Genomic DNA, 18,691 nt, shown 5'->3' on the forward strand with positions numbered 1-18,691 from the left:
CTTTTCATGTTAACGATTCCAATAGTGTCTCTTGCGGCTTAAGACAACCCTTTCTTGATACTTTCCCATTTTTCTTCGATAGTGCTTAGCTCTTTACCATCGTTCATGATTTATTCTACAGCCTGTTGGTACTACTTCCTTTTCAAACCATTTAATGCTTCTAAATTCCATTTTCTAACCCGCTGCCCCTGCCTTAACTTTTTGAAAAGAACGCTACATTTCATAACTACTAAATTGTGGTCAGAGTCCACATCCGCCTTCGGGAAGCTGTGCGAATTTATCACACTGTTCCTAAACCTGTGTATACCCAGAATATAATCTAGCTGATACCTTTCTGAGTCATCTGGCATTTTCCTGGAGAAGTCAACTGCTTTCTCCCCGCGGTCATTCCTCGTGCCTAAACCGTAATCCCACTCCCGTTTCCCCCCGCCTCATCACCATCTCTTTCTTCGCCTACCGTCACATTCCAATCCCCCATCACTATTAAATGTTTCCCTGCGGGAACACACGCGATAATTGTCTCTAACTGATCGTGTATCCTATCGATCTCTTCTTCCTTATGGTTGCTCGGTGGCATGTATACCTGAATGATAACCAAGTTCGTCGGTTCTGCTTTTATCTCTACTAGTAATAATCTATCCGTTACATGTTTTATGTTGACTACGCTTCTTTCTACCTCTTCATTTAATACTATGGTAACCCCTCTTTGGCTCTCGTCCCCGCCGCTATATATTATTCTATATTTATCATTCCAGTAATCCCCGCTATCCTTCCATCTCACCTCGCATAGACCTAAAATATCTATTTTTCCCCTTTCCATCTCTCGCTTAACATTCTCCAATATCCCTGTCCTCATCATTGTCCTAACATTCCACGCTCCTATTCTAACTAATTTGGTCTTCTTCTCCTGCGTCTTCTGTCCTGCTGCTGCTGGTCTTCCCTTGCAAGGGTTTCGTGGGATAACGACCGCGGAAGCCTTACCTCCCCCGCTGCTGGGCACGACACACGGCGGATTGGGCCGAGCTCCGTAATTGCCAGGACTCCAAATCTCTGTATTGTCCATCATTTTTTTCTTGGGAATTATAATTGAGGTGGTTTCCCGTTGCCTTCCTCAATAGTGTTTTTAACGTGACACCATCACTTACTGGCCGCCCCACTGGGGTCAGATGCCATTGATGCCGACTCACTAAGGATCAGACGGTGCGTGGACTACCTTTTGTCTGGCTCCTAACCTTCGACCTATCTGACATGGGTGAGCCTACCAGGAGCAATTATTATTACTCCCGCCAGCACAGCTCTAGGGGTCATCGGAACGCGCAAGCACTTCCACCACGTCTAGAGATAAGGCGGGTAAGGTAATAGTTGACGCAGGAAAGATAGAAGAGAGATGGAAGGAGTATATAGAAGAATTGTATAGTAAAGAACTTAGACCAATAAAGTTAGACATAGAAAAGGAACATGACGTAGAGGAAGATAGCTTAGGTCCAGGCATACTCGACGAAGAGATAGGAAGGGCATTAAGGGAGATGAAACTAAATAAGGCCGCGGGGGTGAATAACATTCCCGCTGAACTATTGAAATGCTTAGGAAAATTTGGGAGGAAGAGGCTATATGGGCTCATTCGCAGTATCTATGAGGAAGGAATCTGGCCGGAAGACTTTGTGAGATCAGTTTTAGTTCCTATTCCAAAAAAGGTAAAGGCTACATCATGTGAGGACTACAGGACAATAAGTTTGATTTCCCACCCAGCTAAAGTTGTTCTTAGGATCATAAACAAAAGGATAGAGAGTAGGGCAAATGATTACTTAGGGGATGATTTCCCAAGCTTTACCGCAAATTTGATGGAATACCGCTGCTCCAAAAACTTCGGCATCGCGTTCCGTGACGTGGGTCGAGCGTGGAGGTTCGAGTTAACAGAGCTCCTTACTACACAACAGCTCAGAGCCGACTGCCTTTTTCAGCGTCGCTTGCCAACATACCCCCCTCCAATCGCAGCCCGTCAGAGCGGTGCTGGGCGGGCCTGGAGCGGCGGGAAAAAATCAGTACACTTATTTTCCGGAAGAACCCTGTATGGGCTGATTCGTAGTATCTATGAGGAAGGAATCTGGCCGGAAGACTTTGTGAGATCAGTTTTAGTTCCTATTCCGAAAAAGGTAAAGGCCACGTAATGTGAGGACTACAGGACAATTAGTTTGATATCCCACGCAGCTAAAGTTGTTCTTAGGATCATAAACAAAAGGATAGAGAGTAGGGCAAATGATTACTTAGGGGATGATCAGTTTGGGTTTAGGAAGGGGAGAGGTACGCGTGATGCCATTGCAGTAATGAGATTATTAATCGAGAGGAATGTAGAACACAACCAGGTGTTTGCCTGTTTCGTAGATTTCGAAAAAGCGTTTGATAGAGTGAATTGGGAAAAACTAATGAGTATATTGCAGAAAATAGGAACAGATTGGAGGGAAAGGAGGCTAATCCGTAACCTGTACATGCCTTAGACTGCTCAAGTGCGATGGGGGAACGGGGAGTAAGGATGGGCAGTGTTAGGAAGAGGCGTAAGGCAGGGTTGCCCATTATCACCGTTGCTGTTCAACCTGTATGCAGAGGAAATGATTAAAGAGGCATGGGAAGAACTGGAGATAGGAATGAAAGTGGGCGGGTAATTCGTAAAATCAGTAAGGTTCCCTGATGACCAAGCTTTAGTTTGTCAGTCAGCCAAGGGGTTGCAAGCATTGCTGAGTGAATTGGAAATTCAGTGCGAAAGGTATGGGATGAGAATCAATATTAATAAAACAAAGGTTATGCTATTTACAAAAATAAAAAAGGCTAAGCTAAACCTAAAAATAGGAGGGCAAAAAATAGAGCAGGTGGAACAATTCACGTATCTCGGCAGTTTTTTGGACAAACACGGTCAATGTAGTAGGGACGTAAGGAGAAGAACTGCGCTAGGCAAAGAGGCTTTCACAAGGAGGAGGGAGTTGATGACCGGGACGTTGAGTTAGGATGTTAAGAAAAGACTCGTAAAGACTTTGATATGGAGCGTAGTTATGTACGGTGCGGAAACGTGGTCATTGAAGCAGGAGGATAGACGTAGATTGGAGGCTTTTGAGATGTGGGTGTGGAGAAGAATGGAGAAGGTGAAATGGACAGAGAAGAAAACAAATGAGGAAGGTCTTGGTATGGTGGGCGAAGAGAGGGATTTGTTGGGAGAAATCCTATGGAAGCAGGAAAAGTGGCTGAAGGGGGTGTTGACCGGCAGTGGGATGTTGAAGACTGTAATTGAGGGGAGAATGTTGGGCAAAAGAGGAAAGGGAAGGAACAGGATAGGGATGTTGGACGGGATGAAGGGAGGAAGAAAGTACTCAGAGCTGAAGAGGGACCTGATGTAGAGTGGGATGCTGGATTTTGTATTTTGCTAGGAGTCACACAATGTTTTATTTATGTATATATAGTATATATATAAAAATACATATATATATATATATGTGTGTGTACATATAAATATATATATATGTGTGTGTATATATATATGTATATATATATATATATATATATATATATATATATATATATATATATATATATATATATATATATATATATAAAATATCTTCGAAATGGAACGCTCTTCGGCGACACACAAATATATAAAAAACACAGATGTAGATTTTTAGAATATAGAGACACAAAGAAAGGACACTCACAATTTGTTATTTTACGTTTCGACAGCACGGCTGTCGTCTTCAGAATGGCGTTCTCGGGGAAGAGCGGAGAGGATGTGCGGGGGAGAGGTGGGGGAAGGAGAGGTAAAGGGACCAATAGGAAATGAACAAGGGGGTGGGGGGGATATGTAGGCAGCCAATTGATGCATTCAGTGGGCTTGGTTCAGCCCGGGCGGTTTGAATGATTTGGCCACCCAGATATGCGCCATCTCGCGGGTTCTCACTTCTATTCTACTCGCAGATTTGGGAAGGATTTCAATAACCGAAACAGAGAAGCAGTCGTCAAAAGATTGGTTGTGGGAAGCGGTGTGAGTAGGGATGGGGTAATTAAGAAAGGTGGGAGATTTGGTGGAATATCGGTGGTTATTCATGCGGAGGGAAAGTGCGGTCGTGCATTCGCCCACGTAGAAGGCAGGGCAGAAGTTACAGGAGAGGCGATATATAATATTTTTTGAGGTACAGGTGGCGAGTGGTTGGGAATTGGTACTGAGTGAGGGGGAGGGTCTTAAAAGATGACAGCATTTGCAGCGTGGGCGGTTGCATGGTGCGGATAGGGGCGGGGGAGAGACGGGGGTGCTTGAAGTTGGATTTGTGGAAAATGTGGGTACCCCGAAAAACTGCTAAACAGTAAAATCCTCAAACCGTCAACACAATACACTCCCCTCCCCAAACCAAACCGCCCAAAATGCCCTAATCTTATCACCACTTTCTTCCCCGGAACACACAAAATTAAACATCTAATCCGTGACCTCTTCCCAATTATCAATAACACTCAGTCCACATCACTTTTGTTCCCACACTGTCCCTCTGTTTCATTTAAACGCCCGTCGAACCTGCGAGACATCTTTAAGTCCACAAATCCAACTTCAAGCACCCCCGTCTCTCCCCCGCCCCTATCCGCACCATGCAACCGCCCACGCTGCAAATGCTGTCATCTTTTAAGACCCTCCCCCTCACTCAGTACCAATTCCCAACCACTCGCCACCTGTACCTCAAAAAATATTATATATCGCCTCTCCTGTAACTTCTGCCCTGCCTTCTACGTGGGCGAATGCACGACCGCACTTTCCCTCCGCATGAATAACCACCGATATTCCACCAAATCTCCCACCTTTCTTAATTACCCCATCCCTACTCACACCGCTTCCCACAACCAATCTTTTGACGACTGCTTCTCTGTTTCGGTTATTGAAATCCTTCCCAAATCTGCGAGTAGAATAGAAGTGAGAACCCGCGAGATGGCGCATATCTGGGTGGCCCAATCATTCAAACCGCCCGGGCTGAACCAAGCCCACTGAATGCATCAATTGGCTGCCTACATATCCCCCCCACCCCCTTGTTCATTTCCTATTGGTCCCTTTACCTCTCCTTCCCCCACCTCTCCCCCGCACATCCTCTCCGCTCTTCCCCGAGAACGCCATTCTGAAGACGACAGCCGTGCTGTCGAAACGTAAAATAACAAATTGTGAGTGTCCTTTCTTTGTGTCTCTATATTCTAAAAATCTACATCTGTGTTTTTATATATTTGTATATATATATATATATATATATATATATAGATAATAGATATACGCCATAATTAAAGACACTTTATTTAAATAGAAGATTTTTCCTTATTTACGAGTGTTTAATGAGATTCCCGTGAAATCAAAGCGCCAAAGCCATTTCCAAAAGCAAATGGCATTGATGCAATATTATCAAGGAGACAGTAAGGCTCCTGCATTTTAAAATATGATTGAAATATATCCTTCAAAGCACTTTACACTTCAAAAAGGTAAAATGCTGTAGTTCGTCAAACTGATTACAGATTCAACATACTCGTAAATAATTTATTCCATCATTGCATCCAAGTGCAACAGTAGAAGTCGTCTTTTTTGTTGAATATTTAAAAAACGTATGAAATGAAACATTTTTACCATGGATAAAAAAGGTAATTTAAGGAAGAAAATTGTATAATTTCATTAGGAATCCTTGCCATTTGTGGAAGGGTAGTGGCGTTTTCTTACCGTTGTGTGATGCGCGCGGTTGAGACGCGGCAGCAACCTGATCTGCATGACTTTATATTCTCACTAAGGTCGTCACAGACAGCCAAGTGGGAAGCCCATGTCATAATGACGTCTTGAGGTGCTACAGCCCGTAGCAGAATTCTTTTGCAAAATAAAGCGCGGGTGAATATACTAGATGATTAGAGCAACCAATACGAAGAGTATCAGCAGGACTTTACATCTCCTTATCCCATGGTATTATTAAAAGAGGGTAGAATGCTTAAAAATGTCGCTGCCATGATAATCATTCTCCAACTTTTTACAGGAAGGCGTTCTCAAACCCACAGGATCCTCATCTGATAAACATTTTTTGACCATATAGTTTAATTATTTTCTTTAAATCGAGTGGAAATCGAGCATCGTCTTTAAAATTATGTTTAAGGCTTAAAGATAAAAAGGAATTTATAATCAAACATGACAAATAATTTTGATGCCTCTGTGAGTTCTCCACGCTCCATGGAAAGCGAAATATTTAATAGGGAACGGACGAGAATAAGGTTATTATTATCGGGTTTCTATTATTTTGTTTGAATATTATTTTTATAATTATAAATAGTTTTTAAATTAAATAATTTCATTGACACACATGCAAGTCTAAACTTTTAAAAATGTATTAATTAAGTTAGCTTGCTCGGGCCATTGCTTAAGCGTGCATTCCTGATTCCAAGTAAGTGTTTAAACAAAGATTCCCAAAGTTACTCACCTTTTCATCCTGCAAGAAGTTTCAATTTCAAAATTTTGCCATAAGATATTCTATCCTTTTCACACTTAATTCTTGTAAGTCACAAAATCCTCATCGAAACTATAACCAAGCAAAATTCTGGTTGTGATAGTTATTTGAAGATCTCATCTTGGACTAAGTCTTAAGGTTAAGTGTGAAATGGGCACTTTAGCAGAGCAACAATCGAGGGCCAGATCCATTTCCTGTGCCACCATTGTTTCCCACGAATCTATCGCTAGTGTTGCTGGATTAGGTCACCCAAAAGCATTGCTCGGGATATGAACCCAAGACTTTCCAGTGAGTAACCGCTAACTCTAACCACGGGGCCAACACGTCCCCTATTTAGACACCATGGTCACTGACTCCGAAAATAAAAATTGGTAGCGACACTCAACTTTTGACCACATTGCGAAATCACTTCTACCATGGGAAATCGAACGTAATTGATTTTCGATTGAGTTGCGGAAGGGTATTTTACAGGCCTCAGCTGATTATGCACTTTTGCAGAGCCATAGAGAAAGGATATATCATGTGCGGCGAACATTTTTGACCCAACGATATATCGCCTGGTGAGTCAGTAAGTGCACTGCAGTACGTACGCATTTCGAAGAGCGAGGGGAAATAAGTATTTTCGCTTAGGGGGAAGGACGCATTCGCTGACCGGAGCATTGCGATCGACGACTCCCAGTCTCCCCGGGCGAAGGGAGTCCTTCACCAAGAGGAGTGAAAACGTCCAGTTCAAAACTCGCTGGTTTCTTGGAGGGGGGAGGGGAGAGTGAAAAGTGCGATAGCTGGGGACGCCTCCTTTATCTTAGTGGGTGAAAGGTTTGTCCCGTGAAACAATTATCAAAACCTCAATTATCACTCAAAACCACACTGACCCACTTCAGTAAGAAAAAGCGATCCTGTTAACATAAAGGAAGAGTGGAAGCATTGCTGCCTCGCCCGCAAGGGATCGTCCATGCGTCACGTGACTCGCAAACGAGAGGGTGAAGTCGTCCAATGAAAGGAGGGATGATATAAAAGAAGGCCATGGAGTTGCCGAAATGTTCCCGCAACAGAATAACGACTGACGAGAAACAATATTCAGTACGGGCATCGCGACAAAACTTTCAGCGATGTAATTACATACAAAAATTGGGTGACGTAACTATGGAAGATTCGGAAAACGATTGAGAAATGTGATAGGGGAGCACACTGTGATGTGCTAGCGAAGTCAATTAAGTACAAATCGCTCGTGATTAGCACTCAATTCAATTTGCATCGAGCAAACAAACTAGACATGTAAATAATCTGAAGGGAACAACAATTATTCACCATAACACCCTATTCTTTAGAATTATTAATGTAGTTTTGTCAGCCTTTTTGAAACACGGCCCTTAATGCAAACGCAATAAGGAGGCCTAACGGATGATTCTCGAAGAACTATGTTAACAATCCTCAACCACCGACGGTGGAACATATCACAGCACGAATTGTCCAAATCCGCGGCTATAGTTAAAAACGAATGCCAGCCGTATACATTTTTACTGCACAAATTGGGGTTTGAGTCTGATGTAGACACTACATTTCTAGGCTAATGTTCCCACTGCCATGTCACGTGCGGGGATATTAACCGAGAAATTCGATCGCTTCTCTTTCATACACTCGAATTAGCACAAGATCAAATTTCTCAAATTCAAGAGAAAGCTTCTCCAACTGGATTCCGTGGGCATATTTTTTATGTCATAGCAGCACCTTAAGAATCCTTGACCAGACCAGACCAGATCCCCTATTGGCTGGGCATTTGCCCATAGTTTTAACGCTGCTTCGGTGTGACAACGTCCACCCCTTCAGCGGCAGTGTATGTGCAATTTGCACAGGGAAAACAATGGCGATCGAATGTGTAAATGACGAACGTGTACCTTTCCAGTGTTAGTGAAGGAGAAATTGAAATAAAGACCTCTAGTGGGTTGGCAATTGGCCTTATCTTAAAGAAAGGACTAAAATTAGCTTAATTCTAAGGGCCGAGACATTTTGCCCAAAAACTCGTCAACAGGACGGAATAACATTTATTAATCTAAAAACGTAAAATTAACTTAAGATACTGGTCTAATTGTTGTCTATATAAGATATATATATATATATATATATATATATATATATATATTTATATATATATATTTTTTTTTTTTCTCTTTTGTTCTGTTTTTTTTAATGGTGTTTTTTTTCCATTGGATATATATATATATAATTTTCTTTTTATCCCTTTTTTTTTCTTTACTTTTCTTTTCAAAAGAAAACTTTTTTTTTCCATTTCTTTTTTTTTTACATACAATGAAAACAAAATGGCAGTGACACAATGCCTTGAACATAAAAAATTAACCCTAGTTCAAATACATTTATAATTTTTGAAACATAAACAAGAAAGAAAGTCATAGGAAAGAATTCGGTAATGTTACCGAAATAGAATTTCTTTTGGCAGTCTGTAGCTCGGACGGCGTTTTCTATGTAGGGAGTAATCCCATATGTTCTTTGTAAGCGTGTTTTGTGGAAGGGACCTCTCGAGTCGTTCAGCTTGCGCTCGAATGAAGTCGTGAATTTTAGGTATTTTGTGTGCGTTTCTGATCTCTTGTATTGGGACGAGTTTACTCTGGTTTTTGAGGTAGCGAAGTATTCTATTCTGGAATGTTTCTAAGCGTATTCTGTCTATTTTTTGTCGCGTTCCCGAAAATTTCGCAACCGTACAGCATCCTGGGACGGATATATGAAAGGTACAGTCTTATTTTGGTTTGGTGCGTGAGGCGCGATTTGGAGCACAAGAGTGGAGACAGAAGTGCTCTTGTGCCCTGAGCAATGTGTAAGGCATGCTGTACGTGCGTGGCCCATGTCAGTCTGTAGTCGAAGTGTATCCCTAAGAATTTGTGTGAAGATTTCGTCGGAATGCGCACGGATTGAAAGGTTAAAGGTTTTTTTGGGAGATAGTTTCGTTTCCTCCGAAAGTCGACAACAACACTTTTTTCGGCATTTATTGTGACCTTGGAGTCTACGGTCCACTTTTCAAGTAAAGAGAGGTGGTTTTGTATCTTTCGGAAGGCACACGTGCCGCTCCAAGATCTCGCCGCGATAGCAGTATCGTCGGCGAACATGAAAGTTTGAGTTTGTGGAGAAGAAGGAAGATCGTTGACATAGCAGTTGAAGAGAGTAGGAGATAATATGGCGCCCTGCGGGACGCCACAGTTTATCTGTTTCCCGGCTGACAGAGCTCCGTTTTCGGCGACATGTATGACTCGTGAAGCGAGAAAACTTTGAAACATCTTGATGAGATGTAATGGCACCCCGATTTTAATTAATTTCAGAAGCAATCCATCATGCCAGACTTGATCGAATGCCTTGGCCACATCCAAGAACAACACCGCAATGTGTTGGTTGTTCTGCATGCCGTGGCTGATAAACTCCGCCAGTCTGAGTATTTGAAGGGAGGTAGAATGTCCTTCCCGGAATCCCATTTGTTCTGGCCTAATTACGTCATTGGTCCGTAGGAAGAGGTCGAGACGGGCTTTTAAAATTGATTCAAACAGTTTAGAGATAGATGAAAGTAAGGAAATAGGTCTACGGTTTAAAGGAATTGTCGGGTCTTTGCCTGGCTTGGGAAGCAGGCACACTTTTGCTATTTTCCAGGAATCTGGAAAGTAGCAAGAGGAAAGACAGTTATTAAATAAGCCCAGTAGGTGACGAACGGCCGGCAGTGGCGCGTTCTTTAATTGCCTGTTTGAAATGTCATCAATACCCGGGGCTTTTTTCGGGTTTAAGTACTTTATTGTCATTCTAAGCTCCGTCTCAGTGACCGGTTGGAACGGAGGAGTCGGAAGGAGACCTAAGCTACTTACAGCAGCCTCGGCCTCTTCGTCCTCCTGCGTCCTTGGCCAGTCGGATTTAAGAGTCATGGTTTCCTGGAACGCGTTGGCTAGGATTTCTGCCTTGTCATTGGCGTCGAAGTAAAGGTTGTCGTTATGCCTGATGGGCTGGTCTGGACGGCCTTTTTTGGTCAGTTGCTTAGCAACCTTCCAAAGGGATCCGTCTTCGAAGGAAAGGTTGTCGATTTTGTCTCTCCATTGGTCATTAAACCGATTTCTGATCTCGCGTTTGACGCAGGACGCGAAAAAGTTATAACGCCGTTTATAGGCGCCATCCCTGGTTCGCGCCCATTGTCTGCGGGCCTTGTTGCGCTGTTTTATGAGTAGCAGGATGTCGTCGGGTAGGGCGTTTGAAGGAGGAGGGGGATGAGGGTACGGGAGCGATGCCAGTGCATGCGCGTCACGCATTGCCTCGGTTATGGCCAAGACATGAGCGTCAATGTCCTGCCGGGCTGAGGAGTGTGGGATGGTGATTGAGGAAAAGGCGTCTTCTGCTATGGAGGCGAACTGTTTCCAGTTCGTCTTGGAAGGAAGGGAAGGAGGCTGCTCATAAGGAACAGTCGCAATGTCGGTTTTAATCGGGTAATGATCACTGGAGAGATCGGAAAGTACAGTTGGAGTCGTTATATGAGGCAGAGTTTTCGTTAGGCAGAAATCCAGGATGTCTTCACCACCACGGCTGTCAATGTGCGTCGCCGCCAGCGGCACTTCGACGTCTACCATGATGGAGTTAACAATATTATGCAAACGCCGGCCATTTGTATTCGCGGACCGGCACCCCCATTCCGTATGCTTTGAATTCCAATCGCCGATGGCTACGACGCGACTGTCAGTCGGGAATAAGGGACGAACTTCGTCAGAAACAATAGTTTTACCACAAGGTTGGTAAACGGAATAGATGTCAAGTTCACCTATGGGAGTTGGGAGTCGTATTCCGACGAATTCTAATGTACTAAGGGCGTATCCTTTCAGTGCTTTGTGTTTAATAGATGATTTTACTGCGATGAGCACGCCTCCACCGCGAGCGGTGGGACGGTCTCGCCGATATGTGGTATAGTTGGGTATGTGGAATCTGTGTTTGGGTGTCAGATGCGTCTCCTGAAGGGCGACTACATCGAAATTGCCAGAGCTTATAAAATTTTTGAATTCCCGTTGGCGGCCGAGTATGCCGTTGCAATTCCAACTGAGAAGGCAAATGTTACGGAGCTTACTAGTCATTAAGCTCGTGCAACTCGCATAATTGTTGGAGCATAAAGATTTTCTTCTCCGTTTTTGTCTTTAAGAGACTTAGCTGGTGATGCATGGACATAAAGTATCCAAACAGTGACTGTTCATTGTGTGCGGAATTTGAAGCCGGAAGGTTTGGTAGGTGATTTAAAGAAGAAGAAGAGGAAAGTGAAATAGCGCCGCCGGGCATAAGTGGGTTGATAACATGGGGAGGAGGGATCCTAGGAGGGGGTAGAGAGGGAAATGGGTTGGTGGCGGTAAAAGATGATTGGTCCTGCAAAGGACCTTGAGCTCTAGGAGCCCAAGCATTCCTGTCAGGAGCCGGGGCAGGTATATATGTTTTCCCTTGGGCTGGTCCTCGGGAAATTGTGTCGCGCTTTTCTCTCGCCAATTTTCGCTGATTTTCCCATTTAAAAACGGGACATCCGCGATAATTGGAGGGATGCTCCATTGTGCAGTTTTCGCATCGCGCGGGCGTACTGCGATCTTTCTTTTCACATTCGGATGTTAAGTGTGGACCGGCACACTTAACGCAACGGGGCCGAATGTTACAATAATTCTTTGTATGGCCGAAGCCCTGGCATTTGTGGCACTGTACAACGCCCTTAGGTTTGGTGAATTTAGATATATTCACCCGCATGGTCAAAAGGTATTCAGTTTTGAGAAGGTCCCCTGGTTGGGGATCATTTGTTAGGATGACGTGATAAACTGGCACCAATCGCTTGATGCCTGTTGTTTTCCCTTTCATCCTGTCCTCATAGGTAGGTTTAGTGGTGGTCAGTTGTACGACGCTTTTTACTTTATACCCCATTCGGTGTAATTCTAGTTCTAAGTCCTTTGCATTTACGTCGCCTACCAGGTTTTTTACACAATATTCTTTCAGCCTATCGGCTGGGAGCTGGTAAGACGTACTGTATATTCTAGATCCCTGATTTTAAGAATGTGTTTAGTTTTAAAATAATCCTCTGTGCTGGCACAAGTTATTGCCACGGTGTTTAGTCCCTTGAGGATACATTTGGGCGGCGAGAGCAGATTCGCCGTCAACTCCTTAGCCAATTCAACCCACCCTTTCACATTGTGGACGGTTATGGCCGGGATTTTGGGCGATTTTGGTACGGATGGCTGTGTCTCCATCACCTCAGCCGATGACTCAATGGGTGAAAACCTATTCGGATGAGTGATATCTGGGGAGTCTAAAATTCTTCGCCTCTTGAGCGGGGTACCTTTTGTCCTGGAGACGACAGTGAAGCCGTCGTCTCCTTGACCATGCGGTGTTTGTGCTTGAGGGCCTGTGTTAAGCGGTTCGGCGAGAGGGAGGGCACCAATGGTCGTTGCTGAAGAGGTGGACGTTGTCAAATGGTTGTTGCTACTGTTATTGGCCATGTTCCTCGCTTCCATGGCTGTTTCTGAGGTACCTACTAAATTGACCTTTTCTTGTTGTTTATTGCCCATTTGCTGCTTTTGAAGGGCGGCAATGGCTGCGGCTGTCGCCGGGGATGGCGAGGCTATTTCGCCGTTGTGTTTGAGAGAGCTTTTAGTGATGTCAAGAGCTTCTGTCTGTGAAATTACTGGCCTCTGACCGGCCGGGCCGGGTTTACCATTTTCGTGATTGTTTTTCTTTCGCGGGTCCTCTTTTGCCCGTGTACCGAATGTGTATACTTGTTTAAACATTCCTTGCAACGGCAAGGGAGGTGGCGTTGGAATAAGGTTGTTTATATCGTTGGCAGCACTCGCTTTGTTGGACGATTCGGCCATTTCGTGGTGTTTTTCGGAGCGCGATGATGCTCCGAAATGGTACGACAGCCCACCCTGGGCTATGGCGATTTGATGACGATCATACAGCGGCGTACTTATGTGTTTCCGTTCACTAATATTAAAATTTTATGGGGAACCCTAGCGTGGGGACCCACCCGGTTCACCGGCAAGTGCAATGCACCCAGGGGGCGCTTCACCGGATAGCTGAAATGAGGCGACCAATTTAATAATTGATGAGGCGCAGAGCGCCACCCGAGAGTGAGAAAGTGGTTCTGAGTTAGCCACTCCTCCTTGTCACTCATTTGAAACATATATACCCCGTCTCAACCGGACTGAAACTGTTGACACATTGCTCTCACGGCAAGTTGCCGCGGCGTCCCGATTATATGATAATCTCCAGTGATACTTTATCCAGTTTAGCTAAGCAAATTAACCTCTACAGTCCAATAAGGCAATTTACAATGCTCTTTCTTCCCAGCTCTAACGCTGTCTTACATTTTACGAGAGTTGGTGGCAAACCGCTGGAGGACGCGATGGGCATTTATGGCTCCCTTCGGTAACAAGCGGATGCCATTCGCGGCTTCGGCAGACTGAATGAGAGAAAATTAAGGCATTTATTTTTTACAAGATATCTAAAATGGACGCAAAGAGGCTATTCCTGTATTTTTCCCCGTTTTCTTCATCTCATTTACTCTTGCAAGAGGGATCGTATTAATTACTTTAAAATAACGTGGAGATATTAAAAAAAATATAGCGGGAGTTTCGCGTTTTCCGATGAGGTAATCAGATAAAATTATGAGTCAAGTATATAGGGCGGCGGTCATTTTCCTCTTCCCACGGAAGGGATATAATATGTAGACTCCCAGCAGTGCACCCAGCACCGAATTTCATTCGCCAAGTGGACCGCACATTTATTCTCAAAGTGGACGCTGGGTCCATAATAACTAAAGAAATAGATCAACCTATCTTTACCAGCTTCCAAAACCTGCTCATTTCTTATTTCGGGCGCCTTTGACTTCGTTCGTTAACTTTGACGACGAAGGAGGTGTCCTCGGAGTTTTTTCGGTCTCATTCACGATATTTTCCCTTCGTTCGATAAACAGTGCGGCGAGGAGGTGTAATGGCCTGCGACAATGGTGTTTTCGCCACCCCTCCGTGGTCACACACCAGATCACCCAACAGTTGTTAACTTCCAGTGAAGTAGTTCATTTAGTGACCGATTCAAGACTCTCACATGTAGCGCACAGTTGGAACAGTTTTATGAAATTCTATATCACTCCATTTAAAATAAAAGCAAAGAAACTTAATGAGGGAAGGTGCAGGGCTATTGCAGGACCATCGCTTTTGTCAGCACGCAGTTTTTATTGCGAGGTTATTCGATAATTCATTTACGTGCGGGTGTTCACGCAGAATGAGTCAAAGGGAGTGTTCCCTGAAGAACGAACGGCCGTGGGAAACCATCCACCGAGAGTAAGTCTGAGCCGTGCGAAGGTTGCACCCCGAGCGAAGGCGCCTCACTAGGAGAGGCGCCATTTCAAGATCGATTCTCTTCCGCGGGTGGAAAAGTCGATTGAATGCATTGGCTGCAGAAATGTTTTCGGAAGGTTCTCTGGTAAATTCTGGGAGCATTTGTTGAAAACACTGTGGAAGAATGAGTTTAATATGTTGGCTTTATCTAAACTACTTGTTACTTCATCCCCTTTTTCGTTGTTCAATGAGTTTACGGTGGACTTTTTTCCCTGCACTTCCCTGACGTAAGACCAAAACATCTTAGGGTTATCGTTTAAATGTTCACCTAATTTTTTCCTTTTGAATTCCGCTAGCGCCTTCCGGAAGGCCTTCTTGGCAGTGGACCTAGATGCTTTGTTATTCTGTAAGGTTTCGTTGATTTTATCAGGGGAAGAATCTTTAACCGCGCTTTTCATTCGGGCATGGCACGCCCTTTGCCGTCTTAGTGATTTCCGAACTTCAGAGTTGTACTAACGGGGTTCCTTATTCTCTCTTATATATTTACTAGACATAAACCTCTGTATTGCTGAACGTGTTATTGCAAGAAAGTTATTCCAGGTATTCTCGACACTCCTGGTTTTGCTTAATTCGTCAAATCTAATAAAGGAACAGTTTAACTCACATTTTAAGCCATCATAGTCAGCTTTATTGAATAAATAAATTTTTCTCTTTGGTTAGTTAACTTTTTCTACGCTTAGGGAAAATTTAGCGTTTACAGCCCTGTGATCACTGATTCCATCAATAAATCCTACATTTAAGACCCTGTGGGGTATATTAGTAGCTAATAGATAAAGAATGTTCTTTCCCCTTGTTGGTGAAGTGACTAATTGATGTAGGGAATTTGAGGTGAACGTCAATAAGAGGGGCTCGCATAAATCCTTGTCTGTACCTTTATTTATAAAACTGTACAAATCCCAATCTACAGTGGGAACATTAAAATCGCCACCGATTATTAATCTATGCTCATTGTTGTGGGATTTTTTTCTGCCTTTCTAGATCTAGTATTGAGTTAACGCCAGCATGGGGTGCTCTATAATACGCACAGACATATATTCTTTTCGCACTGGGTATCTTTACTGAGCACCAGATACTTTCTATGCAGTTATCAGGAAATAACTCAGCTCTACTGACGGTAGAGTTCTTAACCGCGATAAACACTCCTCCTCCGGCTCTATTCTGTCTGTCGTTTCTATAAAATGTGAAGGACTTGGGAAATATTTCGCTCTCTGCGATATCATCTGTTAACCAACTTTCAGTTCCTATAATGATATCTGATTCTGTGCTATGAATGAGGTGGTGAAATTCCGGTATCTTATTTTTTAAACTTCGGCAGTTAACTACTACTACGGAAATAATTTCTTCGTCTAGAACCTTCTTTGTGTTCGTTGCGGTCTGCTTTCTGGTGATGCTATTTATAAGTCTTCTGGGTGTCTTAATACACGATCGGTCCATATCCTGATAAGTGATTCTTTCTTTTGTCTCATTAGCTCTGTACGTACTTCGAGAAATGTCTTTAGGGAACCTAGTACCGTGAGACCCACTAATTGACCTACGAATAAAATTGTCTGAGGCGTCACTTTGTGGAAGCGATTCATATCGGAAAAGAAAGAAATACTTAGTTGTTCCACATATATTGGAACATATGTGGAACAACTAAGTATTTCTTTCTTTTCCGATAATTGACCTACACTTTATAATATTGCTATCAGGGAAATTTATCTTAAAATTTAAATTTACTCCACTACCAAACCTACTCACCTGCCTAAAAAATATCTACAGTGCTCGAAGATCCTATGAGCCACCCGAACCGACGCCTCAGGGGGGTAGTGGACCCCAGAACGGTTCAAGGGAGCGCGACAAGACCCGAGCACCGGTCTCAAGTCCACAAACTCGGCCCCCATGTCCCGACAGAATTTCCACAGCCTTCCGTTTAGAGACTCAATACGACTCCAAACGTAAGCACCGCAGTCAGTCCGCGGGACAATGCTGCATATGGACACCAATAAGTCCACACCAGATGCATCCCACACATGATCCACTTCGGATTTTAGGTCCCCAAAGGCACCCAAAATCCTTTCAGGCCCGTACCTGCAAGAATCGTTGGTGCCGCTATGGGCTGCCAACCGCAGCATGGAGCAGTTCGTGCCCCGGACCGCCGCCCTTACTGCAGCGTGGCGTTAGGAATTAACCCCCCTGGCATACAGTAGGAGGTAACCCTCTGGTTCGTCACGTCCCTATCCGACCTCTCCCGCAATGGGGCCACCAACCGCCGGACTTTCCAACTCCCTAAATTTATTTCATTCATGTGTTACATTGGGCCGTCCAAATGTAACATTGCTCTTGTGAGTGTTTCTATATATTGTGGTCCATGAAATGGAAGTTCACGCGTGCGAAACCCCAGACTGAATTGCATCATGACCCGCGGCTGGTGGCCAGCTAGGAGGGATCTTCACATCATGCCACGCCAGTAATAAAGAACGCGATCTTCGAAGAAATCGAGGTTTTTAAAGACCTCACCCTACGCAGCGATGTTTTCTTCGATCAACTATCAGTTCATAAGGACACCAAAGACCAATCGATCTAATAAAAATGGAACATGCATCACGGAAAGACTCCAAAAACGGCGCAAAATAGATAAGTGACAGTGGTTTAAAAAAATATTAAATTATCGGCAAAAACATGAAAGTGTTTTCACTCACCTTAGCCACGATTTTATGAGTTGCCATTTCCTTCGCAGTTCTTCCGCATTCGAGCCGGTGACACAACAATGGGGAGTGGGTGCACGCATGGCAAGCCTATGAAGCGATTTGAAAGGATGCGCTCGCGAGCAGCGAGCTTGCATCAGCCGGAAGCGGAGGGGGAACGCCTTCCCCGACAAAGGTTGTGCGGGCGTGTGGCGAGAGATGGCACGCGCATCGTCCATTGCCCACTATTCCCGCACGTTGTCATCCATCGGGCCAAATTTTTGGGCATCGAATGCCCAATTCGAAAGGCAAGGAAAACATTACTTCACACAGACTTCCATACATGCATTAAAAATGCATGGTAACATTTCATTGCATATAATTTAAAATGGTTTGGTGGAGACCAATATTTTCATGTAGTACTGTCATAAAAAATGTGTTCATGAATAGAAACTTCAAAAATGTCCTCGAACACAAGTAGTAATTTGTTAATCAATGCTCACCTGGTTGCCTCTGCTTCCCACCCTGAGGGCGCGGGTTCAAATCCCGGCGGTGTTGAATATTTTTCAGAGGTATCTCGATCCCTACTTGAGGTGCTTTGTGGAGGGCACTTTGAGGGAGTACGCCGTCCGTCGGATGGGACGTTAAACTGCGGACCCCTTGGCGCCTTTCGTAAAGAGTAGGCTAATGCCGACGCCGGGTTTCTCTCCACCCTTCATCCTTTCCTGTCCATCCCCTATGGCGCAAATGACCTTAGCTGTCGGTCGCCTCCCCTCAAAACTACTACTACTGGTTGCCTCTCTCCAAACAAATTCCTTCAGCGGTGAATCTTGGGAATCCCACAAGTATTTACTTACATAGTACCCTGCAAGCAACCGCTAGGGTTTGTGGCAGGGGTGATTGCTCACCAGAATACCATAGACCCAAAGCACCTTTCCCTCCTAGCGTGGTCGGACAACGTTATCCCTGCTTGCTTGCTTTGTTTTCCTATAAACGATCCCTCATTGCTAACGGGAAAAATGCCATCTTAAATCCATCCGTTCCATATCTAATATCTCGAATCCCATTGACATGATCTCTTCCAACGTAGCACGCTGTGGACAACAACGCACTTGCGACATCATTGCTAAAGAGA

At 44.1% G+C, this 18,691-nt stretch overlaps 1 protein-coding gene across 2 annotated transcripts in view; it reads right to left on the reverse strand.

The window, feature by feature from the left end:
- The window catches only part of LOC139693278 (GTP-binding protein 2), a 44,198-nt gene extending 26,543 nt beyond the window's left edge, over positions 1 to 17,655 (reverse strand). Inside the window, exon 1 of one of the 2 annotated variants that reach the window (XM_071591388.1) lies at positions 17,572 to 17,655. In XM_071591388.1, coding sequence (XP_071447489.1) covers positions 17,572 to 17,598 — 27 coding nt within the window. In that variant the 5' untranslated portion in view covers positions 17,599 to 17,655. Of the gene's footprint in view, positions 1 to 5,725; positions 5,867 to 17,571 lie in introns of those variants that run through there. The other variant, XM_071591386.1, reaches the window with a different exon arrangement.
- Between the last annotated feature and the right edge of the window lie 1,036 nt (positions 17,656 to 18,691).

The sequence above is a fragment of the Hetaerina americana genome, unplaced genomic scaffold (assembly GCF_022747635.1).
Source record: "Hetaerina americana unplaced genomic scaffold, ioHetAmer1.1.p SCAF_456, whole genome shotgun sequence".
NCBI classification, from domain to species: Eukaryota; Metazoa; Arthropoda; class Insecta; order Odonata; family Calopterygidae; genus Hetaerina; species Hetaerina americana.